The sequence below is a fragment of the Bacillus rossius genome, chromosome 10 (genome assembly GCF_032445375.1).
Source record: "Bacillus rossius redtenbacheri isolate Brsri chromosome 10, Brsri_v3, whole genome shotgun sequence".
Lineage (NCBI taxonomy): Eukaryota > Metazoa > Arthropoda > Insecta > Phasmatodea > Bacillidae > Bacillus > Bacillus rossius.
Genome location: NC_086337.1, coordinates 57,339,219 through 57,359,084, shown reverse-complemented (window position 1 = coordinate 57,359,084; position 19,866 = coordinate 57,339,219). Strand labels below are relative to the sequence as shown.

The following is a 19,866-nucleotide window of genomic DNA, read 5'->3' as shown; positions in this document are numbered from 1 at the left end:
CGCGAAATTTGCACTCGAGCGAACCTCAGCTGTCCACCTCGCGAGAAGCGATGGGTAGGGACTGGAAAAATTCGCGGGTTCAATGACCTGTAGGATGAACTCCATAGTCCTACGTACACTCGGTAAAATGCCACCCACTCATTGGCTGCTGTCATGTGAGACGTCCCAACGTAGAAGCCTATGATTCGATGAAACTTTGGTTGGGTGATTCTCATTGACCCAGAGTAATCCAGGTGAGTGGTGAGCCAATAGCAGAGGCAGCACTGAGCTATAACTATTTGTGTTTTAGCCTATCGCGAAATGAATTCGCAAATTTTTCCGGTCTCTAGCGATGGGGAATAAACTTTTTTGGTAAATGTCATGGTTACGCTCCCTGATGATTATGTGAAGTCAGTTGAGCCAGTGTTTGTGAACGTTAAAGGCGCTGGAAATTAATGCAACATACCCCTGGTGGCTGCAGGCCAAAATACAGCCTAACCAAAAAAATATTGTGTACGTTATTGTGGTGTCAGCAATTCTACTTACACGCTACACCTGAAAAAGGGTCAGCATAGATGAGCTACGGCTACGTATCAGAGAGTCTGGCTGCCTAGTTATGACCATCTTTAGTCATGGCTGAAGTAATATGAAGTAATTGAAAATATTCAAATGAACATGGTAGAGCAAGTAAGAGTACCACGAGAAAACACACGCCACCAATATTATGTTCGCCCCTCCATCAAAACGAGAGGTTGTGCCAGATGTGGTGTTTGTAACTATGACGTCCAGGGGGTGAGTTTAAGACGGGAAATTGTGGCTCTGCTCATTTCAACGCATTATCAGGTCAGACCGTAAAAAAAAAAAAAACCTTTCCAGTGAAGCAGGTTCGCTGTCACAATTACTGAAGCTGAGTTTTACTTCTGGGAGGACCATAGCGGCAGCCAGTTGGGGGAAACCAGTGGCTGCCTCGTGGGCTACCGCAGAGTTCAGTGACCTCTGGGTGGAGCTCGACCTGACCTGGATTCTGCACTGGACCGCACTCTGAGATGAAGAAGGCGTGGCTTTGCCCGCGACCCCACTGGCATGTTGGTACAGAGACTGCCATCTGGCGTGTTGTCGTCAAGTTGCAACTGTTCCGGCTAAACAGGGCACCAAGGGCGCAAATATGTGGAATTCGCAAGGGAAAAGTATGGCTGGGGGTGGGGGGGGGGGGATCTGTGACCCAAATGTTTTTTTTTTTCCCCCTTGCGGAGTTTAAACGACTCAACACCTCTCTGGACAGGATGCTTCAATTTGAAATATTTCGAAATTAAAAAAATAAAATAACAAAATTTTCAATTAAGTTTTGTGAGGGGATTTTTAATTTTCTGTCCCCCCCCCCTTTTTTTCCCATGTATGTACCAGTTATAAGTTGTAACCTTTGTCAGATGCGGTAATTGTATCAGAAAAAAAATTATGGAATTGCATGAGTTGTTCAGTATATTGCATCTGAATGATTTAAAGGTTAGTCATTGCTCTTGCGACTGTATTCACGAGTTTTTTTTTTTTTTTTTGTGCAGTAACGCCTTAATTATTTTTGGTCATTATTCGTACCTTTACGTGCTTACTTCCGACTTTCCGATGTCAGTTTCATAGTTGCATGTTACTCGTTTTGAACAAATAAAAATGTTATTTGTTGAACGAAATTGTGTAAATTTCCTGGGAAGTATTAATTTTGGTAGGAGTTCGCATGTCCTTCATTAGGCACCTTGCTTCTTCAATGCCAATGTTCTATTGCAGTTTTCTGTTAAATTAATTGGTAAATAATCCCCGAGGTTAGGTACAAATTAATTCTGTTGCTACTGCAATGTCGCGTGTCCAAGGATATTGTACTGTTGTATGAAGGTGTTGAAAGCCACGTGGACACTGCCGACGGTGACGGAGGCCGGTTGAAGGCGCCGAGTGGCGGAAGGCAGGCGGGTCCCGGCCGTGACCTTGAGGCGTCGCGCGAGGTGGTGGGGGGGGGGGGGCACACCGCTATAACACCCGCGGCGGGCCGCCGCCGCCGCACAGCTACCCGCGGGCCCGCAGAGACCGCAGACATGACTCCAGGAGGTTTCCTCGCGGTGCTGCTACTGCTGCTCGTCGGCTCGGCGCTAGCCGCCCCTCAGGTCAGTGGCGTGCTCGCTTCCAATAACTAGAGACCCGGAAAATTCGCGGGTTCATTTCGTGTTATGCTAAAATTCAAATAATTATACCTTAGTGCTGCTTCTGCCATTAGTTCACTGTTAATCTGGAGGACTGAGGGCCAATTAGAGACCCTCACTCATAGAAGTGTCGAATCACAGGCCACCCAGTCGAGACGACTCACAAGTCAGCAGCCAATGAACAGTTGGCATTTGCCCGAGTGTGTAGAGGATATTGGAGTCTATCCTGGAGGTCATTGAAGCCGCGAATTTTCCGGGTCTCTACTAATAACATTTGAAATTAGAGACGTTTAGAAAGAAAGTTCATGCTAGTATTTGTGATGTCAGTAACAGCCAAACCATTGGTCAAAAAATAATGGCTAATGGGCACAATTAGCACATCTAATGTATCTGCTCATATAAACGCCATGCTTTTTAAGAATTATAGGTGACCAACAAATCTGGATTTTTGAATTTCATATAAATTTTGATGTTTTCAAGTTATAAAATGTACTTTTAGAGATATTAGCTTCATGGCAAAACCATGCCAATTTAAGTTTAATATAGAAATACTTTGTGATTAAATTATTTTGTAGCTAAACAAATTTAGGGATAAATTTCCCACAAACACAATTTATTACTAAAGGACCTTATGGACAAGCAGACCTCGCCAACACTTCAGTTTTTTTCAGATAGCAAACTACAGGCATAGGTATATTTGAAAATTAACATTTTTACAGTAATTACGTCAAGTTGAATTTGTTGTTTTAGTAAGTGCTGAAGCGAGTTCTCGAAAAATAGCTCTGTGAGATACAAATCGATTACGTATATATTACCACAGTAGATGTAGGTGGCGTACGGTGATTCGATTCGGCCTATAAGAAGTATTTGTAACATTTCTCTTGATAAATACGTAACTTTATATATGATATAGATACACCAGCAGTGGCCAAATAAAAAGAAATTAAAATTTAGCGGGGAAATTTGTGTTTGTGTTTTTTTTTCAAGTATCGAAAAGCACCCCCAAACTCTTTCCCCTTGTTTTATTCCACTTTTTTTTCAATGATAGGTAAGGACAGGCAATTGAGCTTTATTTCAGTAAAATCACAGCTGTCGTTAAATAAATTAAAAAATATAATTTGCTAATTGAAATTCTGCAAGAATAAGTTAAGTATTTTAGTATTGAATTCCTGTCAGTATGTCGGGCTTCTGCACAAGCCTTGGTGGTCTGTACTTGGACCGACTGCCTTGGGTTTGGAGTCCAGGTGCGTTTTCATTGGCCCAAAAATGAGTTGGAGGGAGGGGGAGCGTCTTTCTCTGACCACAGAAATTAACTTAAAATGCTTTGCAGTTGAAAACAAAATGCATTGAAGCCTTAGAGTCAAAACTGTCTGAGATAAAGCCCCGTCGTTACTGAACAGTTCTTGGCTAATAATCTGTCCACGAGTTTTCTCGCTTACTCTTGTATTCAAATCTCCAGTATCAATGTTACGCGCTTCTTTTCCTTTTTATGCGTATAAACGTCCATTTACAAGGAAATTGTTTTATTCATTCGCGTTAAGGCCATTCTGTTGGCAAGCATATTTATCTCGCTGATTATCACTTAATCATGCCTAAGAAAAATCAGGGCAATTTGTATCATTTGCACGGCCACGTGCGTGGCAAAGTCTGTCTGCGATGAAGCATGTGAAAATCAGTTTACAATGCAATTTCCTTATTTGTTACTCGCAGTCTGCGTAGACAAAGCGTCAAAATTGGTCGAGTCCACGACGAAATAGTTCATTCCCGTACGCGTTTGTCCCGCAAGTATTTGTTTTGCTTGTGACGTCATCGTACTACTGTATGCGCATGCGCGTGACTGTTACAAAATTATTAAAGATGTCTCGTACGGCACGTAAACATGCTCGGAACTAGAGAAAAAGGATGTTGCGCTAAGGAGATTGATAATTAAATTACATATCAATAAGAAACACTTGTTGTGATTTTATTCTGACGTTTTCACGAAAAATCTACGCAGCGGAGCCGAACTGCGTCTTTCACTGGTCAGTTTGGCGTGAAGCCAGAAACACGCGGGCACCAGAACAGAAACTTGTAACGTAACGAAAAGGTCTATGTCGTCTTGCCTTAATAATTCCGTAACTATTAGTCTTAGAGACATAAGTGTAGTGTCATTATTTAACTTTGTAGGCAGCTCGTCTGATACGACCTTGAGTCTGCGTCGCGGCCGGGCGCGTTGTGGGGGGGGGGGGGGAAGGGGTAAAGGGAAGAGGAACCGCGCTGATTGGTCACAACCGGCGCTCTCGCTCCTTTCTACTCAGCGCAGCTCCCGACTCAGACGTGACGGCGCGGTGAAGCATGTGTTTGTGTGTGGAGTTTATTATGATATATCTATTTTAAGCCTAACAACGTCGTTTTTGGACAATATTTCTATGTAAAACTGTAAAGTGAGCCTGTAATAAGTATTAAAACACAAACATGTGAGCCTCGGGCCGTGCCAGAGCCAGCCTATCGCAGGCCAGAGGAGGCGGGGCCTCGTACAGACGCCCCAGTGTCCGGTGAGACAGTCTGTGCAGCGGCGCAGAGCTGCCAGGCGTGACACCTCTATCGAGCCAGCCAGGGTCTGGCTTGTGTTGAACCGCTTAGTGCGCAGTCGATGTCTCGTCTTCACTTCGATCCGTCACAACTAGAGCGACTCGCTGGCACAGACGTTTCACGTTAAACCAACGGCCGTGTGTCCCGACAAAGCTCCACCGATTTTTTTTTCTTTCGAAGAATTTTCTTGGTAAAACACACGAAAAAAAAGGGGGGGTTGTTTGTAAAGTCGGTTTACGGACGATAATTTTACGTGATAACGTCATAAAAAAACACTGATGAAAAATTTCAAACTTTTTAATTTTCAAATATTATTTACAGTTTTTTTTTTGCAACATTTAATTTAAATAATTAGTTTAAATATATTCACGTACAATTAGTTAAAAAGCCCGCCTTAACCTGTTTGATATTATAGAAGATTTTCTCGCACGGTTGGTTTTTGCCGGTTCTTGCACGCTCGGCTCAGGCCGGAACGTGACAATGAGTCGTGCCTTTTTTTCGTGCGTGCAAGCCGGCGTTCGTCGATTCATAAGACGAAATGTTTTAAAATGTGTCGGTTGCAGCCACGTGATCGGGTTTAGTCGCGAGCGTCCCAGCCAATCACGGCGCAGGCAGCTAGGCGACGGCTGACGGACAGCTGACAGCTACTCGCGCGAAGGACGGCGGGCTGGGAGCCGGTGTCGTTGCTCGGAGGAAGCCATTGCGCGCTGTTTGCCCCGTGCAAGCGCGTCTCGCTGTCGGCCGCCTCTGTTTCTCGCCGAGTCATCTCCTCCGCGCGTCTTCACTTCGCGGTACTTCGCGAGGTCTCGTGTTCTCGGCAGTACATCAGGCATATCGGTTTATCCCCACTTCCCCCCCCCCTCCCGCCACAAAGCGTGTCTTCATGGGCAGTTTTACGATTCTGCGAATAAGAATCCGGGTGTTAAAAGCGTCTATGAAAGTATGAAAAAAAAAAATTGGTCGTCTGTAAAGTCGGTTTACGGACGATAGTTTAACGTGACTACGTCATAACAAAACATTGATGAAATGATTGCATACTTTTATGAATAAAATTGACTCATTTCTATTTTAATAATAAAATAATAAATACTTGAAATTATACTAGTAAACAGATTTTTAAAATGCAAGAATAATTAACCTTTATTGCCGAAATTGGTGTTGTAATAAGCGATGAAAACCACATTAACTTTTCACTTCACTTTATAAACAGTCGACGAAACAGTTCACGTGTAGATGAATTGTAATTAATTTTAAAAACTGGCGTTTAGCTATAAAGTTTAAATATAATTATGAACAAGTTTTCATATAAATGAACTATAATCAAATATCTATCATCAATTATATGAATCACCATAATTTTTTAGTCAATTGTAACATAATCTATTATTACTGCACTCGCCGACAGCGTATCGGAACACAGCGTAACGGAACAATGAGCGTAACGGGACACAGCGTAACGGAACAATGAGCGTAACGAGACACTTTTTCGTGCGTGCAGCTGGCGTTCATCGATTTATCAGACGTTGTCACGTCAAAAGACACATACACATTGCTTCTTTTGTTCGGAAAAGCTATTTTATCTACAACAGTCCTACCAAGCGTATTCTTTTAAAAGCATAAGTCCGACTTGTTCGGATTGTAATAGGAGAGCCGTCGCAATGAACTAACAGGATAATCTTCTAGGGCGCGGTTACACGGAACTCCCAACAACTTCAAGTTGTACAGTGAACACGCTTACAAAAACCCGAAAGTGTACGGTTACACTGTAGTTGGTATGAGGTTAAGTCCAACTCCTGGACCGATTTTCTGATGTCATCGAATGAATGTGTTCTTGGGTCCTATTTATCTGAGCGAGGGTGTCTCTGTTAGAGAAATTGCAGTCGGTAGAATATTACACGAACATTCTCCCTCCATCTTGCAATTTTTTTCGAAAATGACTGTTTATACTCTCGGCACTCAACAGCCAATCAGAGGCTTGTGCAGGAGAGATGTCGTACTGAACTACTTCTTGGGCGACCTGGTTAGGTTGAAAGATGCACAGACTGCCACTGAAAAAAGAGGTTTGTTTTAATCAAACAAATATTTGTTTATATATGGCGAAACAAATATTTACTTGGTGGAACAAAATATTTTGTTAGTTTAACCCAATTCAGTAAGTAACAAAAATAATTTGTTACATCTAACCAAATATACATTTGAGTTGACAAAAGTCATTTTTGTTGGGGTCAACAGAATCTTTCCTTCTTCAAAATATTTGTTTGAATCAACAAAATATATTTATTTCGCCATATGTAAACAAACCTTTCTCTCAGTGTATGTGTGACGGCGACCTCAGTCAGCAGGCGAGGAGGAAGCATGGAGCAGACAGCGAGGGGAGGTGAGTGACAGCGAGGGGAGGTGAGTGACAGCGAGGGGAGGTGAGTGACAGCGAGGGGAGGTGAGTGACAGCGAGGGGAGGTGAGTGACAGCGAGGGGAGGTGAGTGACAGCGAGGGGAGGTGAGTGACAGCGAGAGGCGGAGAGTGACAGCAAGGAGAGGTGAGTGACAGCGAGGGGAGGTGAGTGACAGCGAGGGGAGTTGAGTGATAGCGAGGGGAGGTGAGTTACAGTGAGGGGAGGTGAATGACAGCGAGGGGAGGTGAGTGACAGCGAGGAGAGGTGAGTGACAGCGAGGGGAGGTGAGTGGCAGCGAGGGGAGGTGAGTGACAGCGAGGGTATGTGAGTGACAGCGAGGGGATGTGAGTGACAGCGAGGAGCGGCGCGCTGTGCAGGCCGTGAAGCTGGGAGGCGGCGAGGTGGGGGCCTCGTTCGGCCCCTGGAGCGCCAGCGCCGGGCTGGGGGGCCTGCTGGGTGGCCAGGGGGCGGCGGCGGGCGGTCTGCACGCGGAGGCGGGCTCCAGCGGCGGCCCGGCGGCGGCTGCCGGCCTGGGTGGGCTGCTGGGAGGCGGCGCCGGCGGCGGCGGGGGCGGACTCTACAGCGGCGCCACCACGGGCGGCGGTGCGTCGGCGGCGGCCGGCCTGGGCGGGCTGCTGAGAGGCGGCGGGGGCGGCGGGGGCGGCGGTGGCGGGCTCTACAGCGGCGCCACCACGGGCGGTGGCGGGTCGGCGGCTGCAGGCCTGGGCGGCCTGCTTAAAGGCGGCGGCGGCGGGGGCGGCGGCGGGGGCGGCGGCGGCGGGCTCTACAGCGGCGCCAGCTCGTACGCCGGCGGCTACTCGGGAGGCAACTCCCTGGGCGCCTCCAAAGGCGGCTTCTACGACCGCATCTTCGACGTGAGTACAACCAGCGCAGCCGAGGAAGGCCCAGCAAGGTCGTGAATCGTTCTTTTAACCCAGGTTATAATAAATACCGTGTTATTAATACCTCGAACACTCGCCTTCTACCTAGGCGACCGTGTTTATCGCAAGTGGAAAACGTAGCACTTTCGAATGACGGTGTCCACATTCCCATAAACCCTCTTCAACTACTCCCATATCTGAGACGAGTTCGAATTACGGGTGCAACTTTCGTTCTTGAATAATAATGTATCTATTTTAAAAAAACAACTAAATATAAAGTTATCGCGGTAAGAGCAGGTACGATGACAACGGTGGCACCGGTTTCAACGTCGGACGTGCTACTCGCGGAGAGAGTAGAGCCGGCTAGTCGCAGGTCACAGCGGGCCCTGCTGCAGCTGAGCAGCGAGGTCACAGCGCGCGGGTGTGACTTGGTGCGTGTCACGACACGTGACTCGCATGTGAACCCCTGCCCGCGCGGCGGGAAGAGTCCTTGAAGCAGCGTCGCTTCTCGCTCCGAGACCCGCGGCCTCGTGTCATGTGTGGTGGGCGGCCTTCCGTCTCTTCCCGTGACAATTAGCGTCACGACTTGCCCCATTAACTTGACTTCATCGCTTCGCGTCGTCAGAACTGCGCTCCGGAGGAAGTTTAAGCCTGCAACGAGTTTATTGAATCAAAATACTGAAGCCAATCGACAGTGGGTAGTTCAATACTGAACAGTAACGCATAAAACTAGTCGTAGTCTGATTGGTGATTGGCATATTATAACTTGTTAAAACATTATTTTCTAAAATAACTTTTTTATGAATTTTCATAAGTATACCATACCTTTAAAATAAACATTTTATCTCTGCCATATAAGATCTGATATTTTAGTAATAGATATTAGGGTTAAAAATAGGATTAAATTAAAGAACGAGTAAATTTTTTAACTTGTTTTTGTGGCTAACCGTACTTTAGTTAAATCGCCGCCTGAGTATTGGAGTGTTCTATGTCCACTTTTTAGGTTTTTTATGCTATGGAAACGAAATTAATATTAGTATTCATTTGTACTATATCCACACACGTCTACGCACATAAAAATGTTTGTTCTTAATTTAAGACCAATAATATTTTGTTCTATGTCATGATATTCATAGTTGTTTAAACTTTCAAATGCTTATATCTCAGTTCTGACTTCAATGGACATAGAACACTCCAATTCTCAGGCGACGAAATACTAATAATCTTTTTTGTACTTACTTAGTGACGTAACAATGACATTCCTAAACAACAGCAGCTCTGAGCACGCGCGTGTACGACACATTGCAGCATATTCAGGCGCTGCAACATCAGAGTTACTTAGAACTGTCCGATGTTGAATATTAGAGCAGATTCAATAAAGTCAGTGCCGACTGTGACCTTCCAAAATATTTTGTTCGTATCTTTTTTCACTGGGTCTAGCCTTTGGACTCTTCCCCCTCCCCCTCCCAAGAAAAATTGCTAAATATTTTAATACTAAAGCAGGTGATTTGGAATTAACATATTTTCAACTTAAAATAAAGATCCAAGGTACAGGACCTGTCAGACCAGACTGAGGTATATTACAACGTAGCGAATGGCCACAGAAAAGTTATTGGCATGCCCCAGCAACCTACCAATCGCACTCTCTGAAGGCCAACTTTACAGAGTAGTAAGATCATCTATCAATTACTGAAACTCACGATTGTTTTCAGTGAATGGAATATTCCTTGAAGTGCTGAATTTTTCCATGATTATAACTCATGTGTAATATTTGTCTGTAATAATAATAAATACTTCCATGTATTTAAGTCAGTGTTTGAATTACCTTCAATAGACAAATGATACTAGCAGTGTTGGTAATAAGTGACAGTTGTAACAAAAAATTTCGCTTTGTAATGATGTGTTTTCCTTTTGCCTCAGTGTGAAACCTGTAATCGTAGCTACAATATAAACGAGAAATTTATGGTTTTATTTTTTGTCTCTTTTCAGATCCCGATATCCACGCTGAATGCCGTCAGCAGGCTTCTGTCTCAAGGTACAGGACAGTGACAACGCGACACTCTGTGCTTAACGTTAAGTTTGGAGTTGGAGTCAACTACTGCACTTAAACTTGACACGTAACAAAGCGTTTTCTGAGTTGCACGAAGCGAGGTTGTTAATAAACAAATAATAATAACGAGAAATTTATGTCACGTTACCATGCTACACAAGTTCAGTTAAATAAATATGTCTAGAGTACAAAAGCATATTTTTAAATGACAATCAACACGAAATTATTTAACTAAATTTATTCTAGGTTCTTGATGTAAATCCATTACTTATTTTCTAGTCATTTTGGGTTAAGGTAAACTGCAGCGTAATCTTTAAATTTTACAACTAACACAATGTATTTGATTGGACTGCACTAAACATAAATGACAAAAGAGGCCAAACGTTAAGAGACTGAAGCTAAATAAATGTAATTTAAATGTTTCCAATAAGTTTTAGGGCAAGCTGGTTGCGACACCAACTCCACCTTACATGACACGATACAATCGATACAGCTTTTTTTCACAGTCGAGCGATAGTCGATCTGCGATGACTGAAAGCTGGTCAAACCGAACGGATTTTCAACCTTCCGAGAATCGAGCTTATGCCTTCTACCTAACTTTGTAACCGACCAATAACCTTTGTTATTTTTTATATCCTGAAAAAAAAACGGTGTTCCTGAGACTCAACTAAATCAAGAGTAACTGCGTGTTAGGCGTGTCGATTTAACATGTTATCATACACACGTTTAAAACAGTCATAACTGACTCAGACGCCTATATTTTGTCGGTTAAAAGCACTTTCGTGTTTCCATATACTGATAAGATGGAAGCAAGATAAAATATTATCGAACACATTTGAAAGTGTTATACTTTGATTTGTACCTGAACTTTAAGTGCAAACTTTATTGTTTTTAGCTTGGTTTGAACCAATTTTTGTAATTTTTAGTTATGTAAATAATAATTGTGACTGGAATATATTTTTTGATTCATAACTCAAATGGGTGTAAAAGTGCATGCCATTTAATATATTTATATCTGTGTCCACAAATAGCATGTTTTCATTAGGTTTTAAAAATATTTTATTGTAAACAATTTATCACAATATTATAAAACAAGTTTGTAATCGAAGATTCAAAAAACATTTAATTTAAAACTTGTGCCCCTAAAAGCTGACACAGTGTGTTTATTTTGGGTATAAGAGTGAATAATACTGTAAAATATATAAACGTATGTATATTAACAGCATATTTCAATTTGAGTGTAAAGAATAATGTAATTTTAAAAACATTTAAGCCATGTACACAAGCAGCATGTTTTTAGGTGGGTGTATAAAAACATGTAAACTACTACATATACAACCATGTATAAATTAAGCATGTTTGCCACTTGTTTGGTTCAAATAACTTATTTTCATTAGGCTTATAACTAATGTAACACAACATTAGTGCATACTGCATGTTGTAACTAACTTATGCATGTTTTCACGCAATAAAATAAAAATCTTTTTCTTCTCATACCTTTATTCCTGACTGCATGCATTGTACTATACTGTAAAGGATATTAAATTTTTTAATGCCTTTTTAATACCTTGAACTTTGTTTCCTGCACTGTCTTGGCTATTTAAATGACACTTGTAGTTCGCCGTTTACAAAAAGCCTTGATTAAGTAGGAGAGATAGAAAACACTTGACACTTTAAGATTCAACTATGAAATTTATTTTTGCATCGTCTTGATTTTGAATTAATTAACGCAAGTTCTGAATATGTTATTAATTATTGTCTGCAATAAATATGTTCTCCTGTCAAATCAATGGAGTACTTTAGTAATGACTCCAAAAGTAAATTTGATAACTAAAATTTTTCTATGAGTCTCAGAATTATCAATGTGTTCCTTGTGTATTTATGGAGGAATTTTTTCCAATATCGTTGGTAAAGTAAAAGGCGTCGTGAAAAATACCAATTTTATAATTGGTTAATATATCTCTCCCTTAAATGATCATGTTAAAGTCGTTAAACTCTCTTTGTTGAAAATAATATGGTTTCCAGCATGACTTAGTTGTAAGTGAAAATCTAGTTTTACTTTTTAATAAAATGACGTCAATTTCTTGCTCAAGATTACAAATATAGATACCATGATAAAATTGTACAAGGATTCACAAAATGTTAGGCTACGTAAATAACTAAAAACGTGACAAGCAATAAATAATATAAATACGCTCATCACTGACTTACTGACAGACCTGTAACGATCTATGAATTCTATTTCTATGCGCTTGAAGTGTAATATATTCATTGCTCTTTGCTAACCTGTTCCTCCTAGCATTGCTGCCGAGTCCATGGCGCAAAAATAATATGCATGGGGGCATAGAGTCATATGTTGACGAGACATTTTTTCAGTGATAAAGTAGCGAGCTGTGGCTTAGTTTGGCCGCGTATACCGGTTTAATACAATTCCAGTTGTTGGCCTCCATTTGCAAACATGAATCTACCAACCACTGTTGAGCGCTAATGGTAGGATTAATTGATATCGAATAACTGTTAAGGCACTTTTGAACTGTAGCATGCTAATATTATGGCGAACTCTATTCAATTGAGAACCTTTATTCGAATCGCACTGCCAATATGGTTTGCCATCCTGGTGTGTATTCAATAGAATCCACAGTAAGGAAGAATATTGAACGACCAGAGTTTTTCCATAGGTTCTTCATTAACAATTTTTTTCACATGTTTTATTTTTTAGTATATGTCAGAAATAATTTTCATTTGCACAATTTTAAAAGAAATTTTTTTTTATAAATTTTTCGTGTATATTAAATTTAAGTGTTTGTTATTTTAATCATTGAACGTCTTAGGTGCCTTACACTAACAAGTATAAAATAAATGCAATAAACCCGTAGACTTTCCAGAGTTATGACAGTGGTGATTACCGAGATGGTAGTAAAGTGATTGGGGACCAGCTATAACCTCGGATGTCCTGTGGCCTTGGACTGTGCATAACTTACAACAGAAAACCCCGTGACTATCTGTGCATCCATAAAAAAAGGACGTGTTTTGGAAGCATGACCGTTAACGTTAGCGATTCCCAACTTAGCATTGTTCATGACATCAAACTGAAACAAAATTATAATAGTTTAAAACTGTAAAATTCTTAGGATAAAAATAATTATTTTTATGTTTCATTATATGATTTTATTTGGTTCAAGATGTACTTTGGTACATGCGCCGTGGCTGATTATACTATATGCCATAAGAAACCTCAGTAACAGACAAGGGTGATAAGTATGCGAACACACACAGAAAACAAGCTTAAAAGCAGGCGATGTCAAAAATTAAAAAAAATAATTGGTTGTCTGTAAAGTCGGTTTACAGACGATAGTTTAACGTGATAACGTCATAACAAAACATTGATGAAATTATTGCATACTTTCATGAATAAAATTGAATCATTTTTATTGAATTATCACTATTTTGTATGGATACAAAAAAGGAGTGAAATTAAATCTACAATTTAATTCGTATATTTACTTTTATTTGCACTCATTAATTCAAATATGTTTATTACTTTAACGAAGAGATTATTTTAACTATAACTTTTATACATGTTTGCTATTTAACTTCTTCCAGTCTGTGTTATTCTGTTAAGGATAGGACGACGATAGGAAAAGTAGGAAACGAATGGGAGTGTTTCAGTTTAATGTGCCTCGAAAAAGTTATATCGATGGTTGTTCCAATCGAGTGGAAGAGAGATAGGTGCGGCGCAAGCGTACAATGAGAGTAACGGGACACAGCGTAACGGGACAATTTGCGTAATGGGACACTTTTTCGTACGTGCATGGCGTTCATCGATTTATTAGACGTTGTCCCGTCAAAACATGGCACAGAAAAGTCCGTGGAAGTAATTATTCAAGACATTATTGCAGCCACAGACGGACTCAGTGGAAAGGCAGCGTCGAGACAGAAGCAACAAGAACCGGCACCACTGGAGACATCGCGTCGGTAACTCCGTGTGTCTGGCGAATATTCTTCCCGGGTGTTTCAGCTGGATACCTCGTCGACCACGAGTGATCACAGACTGGCGCAAACAAGACGATTAAGCAGGTCCGTTGGAAAGACCCGACCCCGGGCTACGGTTGGTGACCGCGCCAGCGAACGAGGCCGGCAGGAAACCGGATCGCAGCCCCGGTTTTTCCCGAACCGGCGAGGCCGGGTGTTTTGCCACTGCGCTGCCTCGCGTTAAGAGCACGTGATCTGGGGGAGGGAAGGGGGGTGGGGATGAGGGGTTGTCCTGGGACGACCAGACCTGAGGTTCTCGCGTCGGTCGAGCCTCCACGCGGACGCACCACAACGCCGAACGTGCAATAACGCCGAAAACCATAACGCCGAATGCCAAATTGACAACAACGCCGACAGCTATAAAACTGCTGTGTACCACAACGCCGAATTACCACAAGGCCGACGTAAGAAAAATGTCATTGCAGGACTGCCACAAAGGTTAGGTTAGGTGAGGTTAGGCTAGGTTAGGCTAGCCTAGGTTAGGTTAGGTTGTGGTATTTCGGGCGTTAAGATACGTTTAGGAAACACACACAAATTCATTCAGTTGTTTTTCATTTTGCTCCTGTGGCCCCTTCCCCTTCCCAGCAGCAACATTTTTCGGCGTTGTGGTACACAGCAGTTTTCTTTCTAGCTGTCGGCGTTGCGGTCAATTTGGCACTCGGCGTTAAGGTATTCGGCGTTATTGTACGTTCGGCGTTGTGAACGACCCGCCTCGACACCAGACGCGCCGCAGGAACAACCCCCCCCCCCCCCCCAGTTCCCGGACAGCCGGTGCCTCTGTGCGACCAGACTGGTTCCCTGGACGGGAAGATAAGCCCGTCCACCCGCCGTCGCGGCCGGCGCGCACCACGTGACCTCGCCGCAGGAGGCCGTCAGTATCCTGGTTCCCGTGGTCTCGAGGCCGCAGCCCGCCGACATGCCTCAACCAGCCGGCGGGACCTTCCAGCCATCTCTAGCTGCGCCACAGTACGAGATATGTTTAAACGGGTCGTTACCACAACACCGAAATACCACAACGCAAAACGTATAATAACGCCGAATACCATAACGCTGAATGCCAAATTGACCGCAACGCTGACAGCTAGAAAACTGCTGTGTACCACAACGCCGAAATACAGTAACGCCGAAAAATGTTGATGCGGGGAGGGGGGGCCACAGGAGCAAAATGAAAAACAACTGAATTAATTTGTGTGTGTTTCTTAAACGCATCTTAACGCCAAAATGCCACAACCTAATCTAACCAAGGCTAGCCTAACCTATCCTAACCTCACCTAACCTAACCTTTGTGGCAGTCCTGCAATGACATTTTTCGGCGTTAATGTATTTCGGCGTTGTGGTACACAGCAGCTTTCTAGCTGTCGGCGTTGTAGTCAATTTGGCATTAAGCGTTATGGTTAACGGCGTTATTGTACGTTCGGCGTTGTGGTATTTCGGCGTTGTGGTGCGTCCCCTGTTTAAACCAGATCACTACTCAAAAATTTACAAGACTATACAATACTATACTTTATTAGTAAGGTTTTGGAGAAATGTAAACCCCTAAAGAAAAATCAAATAATTTCGGTAAAGAATAACGTAAAAAATTTCTAGTGAATCACAGATTCCAGAAATTGATGGACAAGGTAACGTGATCCAAAAAAAAAATTAAGTTGCAAAAAAAAATAGTGATTTTGGAAGAAGTTGGGACTAAAGAAGAGTTAATAAGTAGATCGAGGAGCATGTGTAAGGGAAACAGAAGAAGTGTGAGAACTGGAAGAGAGATGACGAAGTGGTTTAAACAAGCCAATGGAGTGAAGCAGTGTTAGTGCATTGTCCCCGCTGCTAATTTATTGTAGTGTTGGAGAGAATTGTGAAGAGATTGGAAGAAATGGACGGAGAAAGAAAAATTAAGGCAATGATACATTTGCTAATGAAAATATGGTGTGGGGACAAAGGAAGGTGAGATGCAAGAGTAACTAACGGAATGGAGTGAGGAAGTGAAGAAATCTGGTAGGAGATTCAGCACTAAAAAGAGTGGAGTGATGGTCATGACGAAGAACAAAAAATAGGGTAAATAGATTCAGTGAATTAGATGGTGCTGAGTTCAAACAGGTAGAAACATTCAATTATCGAGGAAGTGCATTGGAAGAGGGGTAAAAAAAACCAGGAGGAAATTGTAGGAGGAGATGCAATTCTACAGGTGTGTGAGAAATTTGGTATGGAATAGAGAGGTGTTATTAAAATGCAAATAAATGTTGTACAATACTATGTGCCCACAGTCACTTACGGAGCAGAGACTTGGACTGTAGATAAGAAATATGCTGGGAATATCAGAGCAATAGGTATTAAGTTTATGAGGAGTATGTTTGCAGTTGTGAGGCAAGACAGGTTCAGAAATGAGATGGTGCAAGCAAGAGGAGTACAGTACATGAATGAGATAATAGATAAAGCAAGTAATATGGAATGTATGACCATTTGCAGAGAATGGGAGATGAGAGGAGACTTAGGAAAATGATGATGAAGTACACAGGAAGACGACACCATGGAAGACCAAGGAGGAGATGGGGAGAGCAGAGAGTGATAGGAGTTCAGTAGAGGAGATGACAGAAACAGATGAAAAAGTGGGAGGAATGGTGGAGGGACAGAGGAAGATTAGGCATTCTTTGCTGACCCAGCCACAGGCTAGAAACAATTTATGATGATAATTATATAATTACATGGTTGGTAGTCAAGTAGTTTGGAGCGCAATTGGGGGTTCGGTTGCTTTAAGTCTCTGTGCATGACCATGTGACGTTAAAAAAACATACAATAAACTTTGAGCATTGAACTAGCTGGCTGTATTTTAGTCATCCTTTGCAATTATTAATGAAATTTCACATTTTTTAAAGCTACTGTGTAATGTTCGCGAGCTACCGAATTGTCTTTTATACGGTCTTACAGGTTACTCAACGCCTTGTTGAAGTTTCCTGGGATGTCCCTTGGTTTGCTGTAAAACTGGTGAGCGATTCCACTTGGGAAAACCTGGGAATGTATAGGAGCGTGTTACGTAATTTCAAACATGATTAGGTTTACTTGATTTAATTGTTACTTTAGCCATCGACTTGCTAGCTTCCCCGTTGGTACCATGAACGATTTAACTACCTGCAGCAAAAGGAATGATATACAATCGTTTTGTTGTTTAAGTAAATTTACTCATGTGGACATCACCCACTAAGTTAATTACACCTGTGCAAAGAATATCCTGGACATTGTACATTGACAAAATTAATTTGACAAAAATAGTCATTTGCAGAAATCTTTTTAGAGTCAATCATAGACGCAGTTTTACCATCGTCAGGAGTGGAGCCAACAAGTATCCAGTATTTGCAGCATTTATAACTTCTCGGGAAACAATCTGTAAATTTTCATACTTATTGCTAGTTTGTTTTTTGTATGCACCAGCAGAATTTCACCAATCGTCAACTGCTGTACATATGAGAAACGGATTTTATTAAAACCTCGCTTTACTTACCAATACTTACACACTCTGCTTTACTTGACAACCCCGCTTCACTTGGCAACCCCGCTTTACTTGGCAATCCCGCTCCACCTGGCAACCCCGCTCCACCTGGCAACCCCGCTTCACCTGGCAACCCCGCTCCACCTGGCAACCCCGCTTCACCTGACAACCCCGCTTCACCTGACAACCTCGCTCCACCTGGCAACCCCGCTCCACCTGGCAACCCCGCTCCACCTGGCAACCCCGCTCCACCTGGCAACCCCGCTCCACCTGGCAACCCCGCTCCACGCAGTAAGGTAAGCGTGTCGGTGGCCCGCAGGCGGCGCAGGGGTGTCCAAGACGCGCTCCTCGGCCAGCTCGCGCACCAAGCTGCACTCTCACGGCGGCCACCTGCACTCCGTCACCAAGACAAAGACCAAGCTGAAGACCCGGCAGTACGGCGTCCCGCCGCCGGGAGCGGCCCAGGCGCAGGCCGGCGCCTTCGCCTCGGCGTCCTCTTCGGCGTCTTCATCGTCGGCGGCGTCGGGAGTGGCGGGAGTGGCGGGAGTGGCGGGAGGGGCGGGCGTCTCTGCCGGCGGCGTCCACGGACCCGGCTACTACGACCGCGTCTTCGATGTGAGTCTGCCACACGCCTCTCACACCGTCCCGGTCCGTACTTTCTCCTTCCACTAGCTCGTGATGCTAAACATGTCTACTGGTACAAGTCCCCCACCGTCTTCGAACATTCAACTATGACTAGGGACTGGAAAAATTCGCGGGTTCAATGACCTCCAGGCTAGACTCCACGATCCTGTGCACACTCGGGCAAACGTCGCCTGTTCATTGGCTGCTGACTTGTGAGGCGTCTCAATTGGGAGACTCGTGATTCGATACTGCTTTGACTGAGGGTCTATGATTGGCCCACAGTCCTCCAGGTTAACAGCGAACCAATGGCAGAAGTTGCATAAAAATACAATTATTTTCATTCTAGCATATCGCGAAATGAATCCGCGATTTTTTCCGGTCTCTAACTATGACTAGAGACGGGAAAAATTCGCGGGTTCAATGACCTGTAGGATGAACTCCACAGTTCTACGTACACTCAGTCAAATGCCACCCACTCATTGGGCTGCCGTCTTGCGAGACGTCCCAACGTAGCAGCCTGTGATTCGATAAACCTTTGGTTGGGTGTTTCTCATTGACCCAGAGTAATCCAGGTGATTTGAAAGCCAATAGCAGAGTCAGCGCTGAGGTATAACTATTTGTGTTTTAGCCTATCGCGAAATGAATTCGCGAATTTTTCCGGTCTCTAACTATGACCTTCAATTATCATTTTGTGCTTTTTATCCAAATGTTTGGTATGACGAGTTATAAATCTCATATTCCCAAGTTCTTACACGTTGGTACAATCTGATATTTACATCTAACCCTTTTTTAGGAAATGGCTGAATTTCACGCGCGGGTCACAACTTTTACCCAGACCACGCACGTTGAACAATCAAGTGGCCAAAGTTAAATTAAATTTATTGCCGAGGCAATAAACGTAATTTTAAAAGATATAATGCATGCTGTGGAAAAAATATTGAAACTCCAGTACGGCGTGGCCTAAACATTTATTTTCATGACCATTTTTGGTTGTATCCTGAGAAACTTTACTATCATTTAAGTTGATTTTAGAGTGAACTTCACGCTCAGTTATTAATTTAAAAATAATTTTAATGTGTACACTCAAATATAATTCTTTTTTATTTTACTTTTACTCATAAGAAAAAAGTACGTCAGTGATAATTTTGGTGTAACATTTTGGAAAACCAACACTGCAAAAGAAAAATACTGTTTTTTTTTTTTTTAATGTTTTGTTCTACTCTCCCGGACGTGACAGTGTTTTCTGGTGAATACATGAAGGGAAGTGACCAGTAGCCTCTCCTCAGACACGGCATGCCTCGAGCGCTGATTGACTGTTGCAGATCCCCATCTCGGTGCTGGAGTCCGTGAACCGCCTGCTGAACCAGAAGCAAGGGCGGTAGTCTCTGGCGGGGCGGAGTCCTGGGAGGACAGCTCCAGGGTGCACCTCAGGGGACAGTCCCCCATCTCAGCCCGGACCTTGTAGGCTCGGCGGAGCATTAACCCAACACCAACTCCCAGCCAGATACGCATCAAGCATGTACCGCAACCAAGTATTTTGATGGCTGAGATTATTATTCCTTTATTTTGTGTCCATCAGGGTACTTCCCTTCAAATAAATTCAAATTTTTGATAAATACATAAGTTATTTTGTACTATGGAATAGTTAAATAAAACTTTTTATATTATCAACTAT

At 43.0% G+C, this 19,866-nt stretch overlaps 1 protein-coding gene across 1 annotated transcript; it reads left to right on the top strand.

The window, feature by feature from the left end:
• The first annotated feature begins 2,042 nt into the window (after positions 1-2,042).
• LOC134536359 (PE-PGRS family protein PE_PGRS47-like) lies at positions 2,043-19,573 on the top strand. Its single transcript, XM_063376112.1, has 6 exons — positions 2,043-2,129; positions 7,507-8,004; positions 8,529-8,630; positions 10,000-10,045; positions 17,887-18,182; positions 19,514-19,573. Exons 1-6 carry the CDS (start codon positions 2,061-2,063, stop codon positions 19,571-19,573), a joined length of 1,071 nt encoding a protein of 356 aa, XP_063232182.1. The 5' UTR covers positions 2,043-2,060.
• The last annotated feature ends 293 nt before the right edge of the window (positions 19,574-19,866 follow it).

Coding starts and splice junctions, on each gene's coding strand:
- LOC134536359 (XM_063376112.1), top strand. CDS start 2,061: ATGACTCCAGGAGGTTTCCTCGCGGTGCTGCTACTGCTGCTCGTCGGC. Junction 8,631..9,999: donor TGACTTCATCGCTTCGCGTC/GTCAGAACTGCG, acceptor GTCTCTTTTCAG/ATCCCGATATCCACGCTGAA. Junction 18,183..19,513: donor ACTACGACCGCGTCTTCGAT/GTGAGTCTGCCA, acceptor TGACTGTTGCAG/ATCCCCATCTCGGTGCTGGA.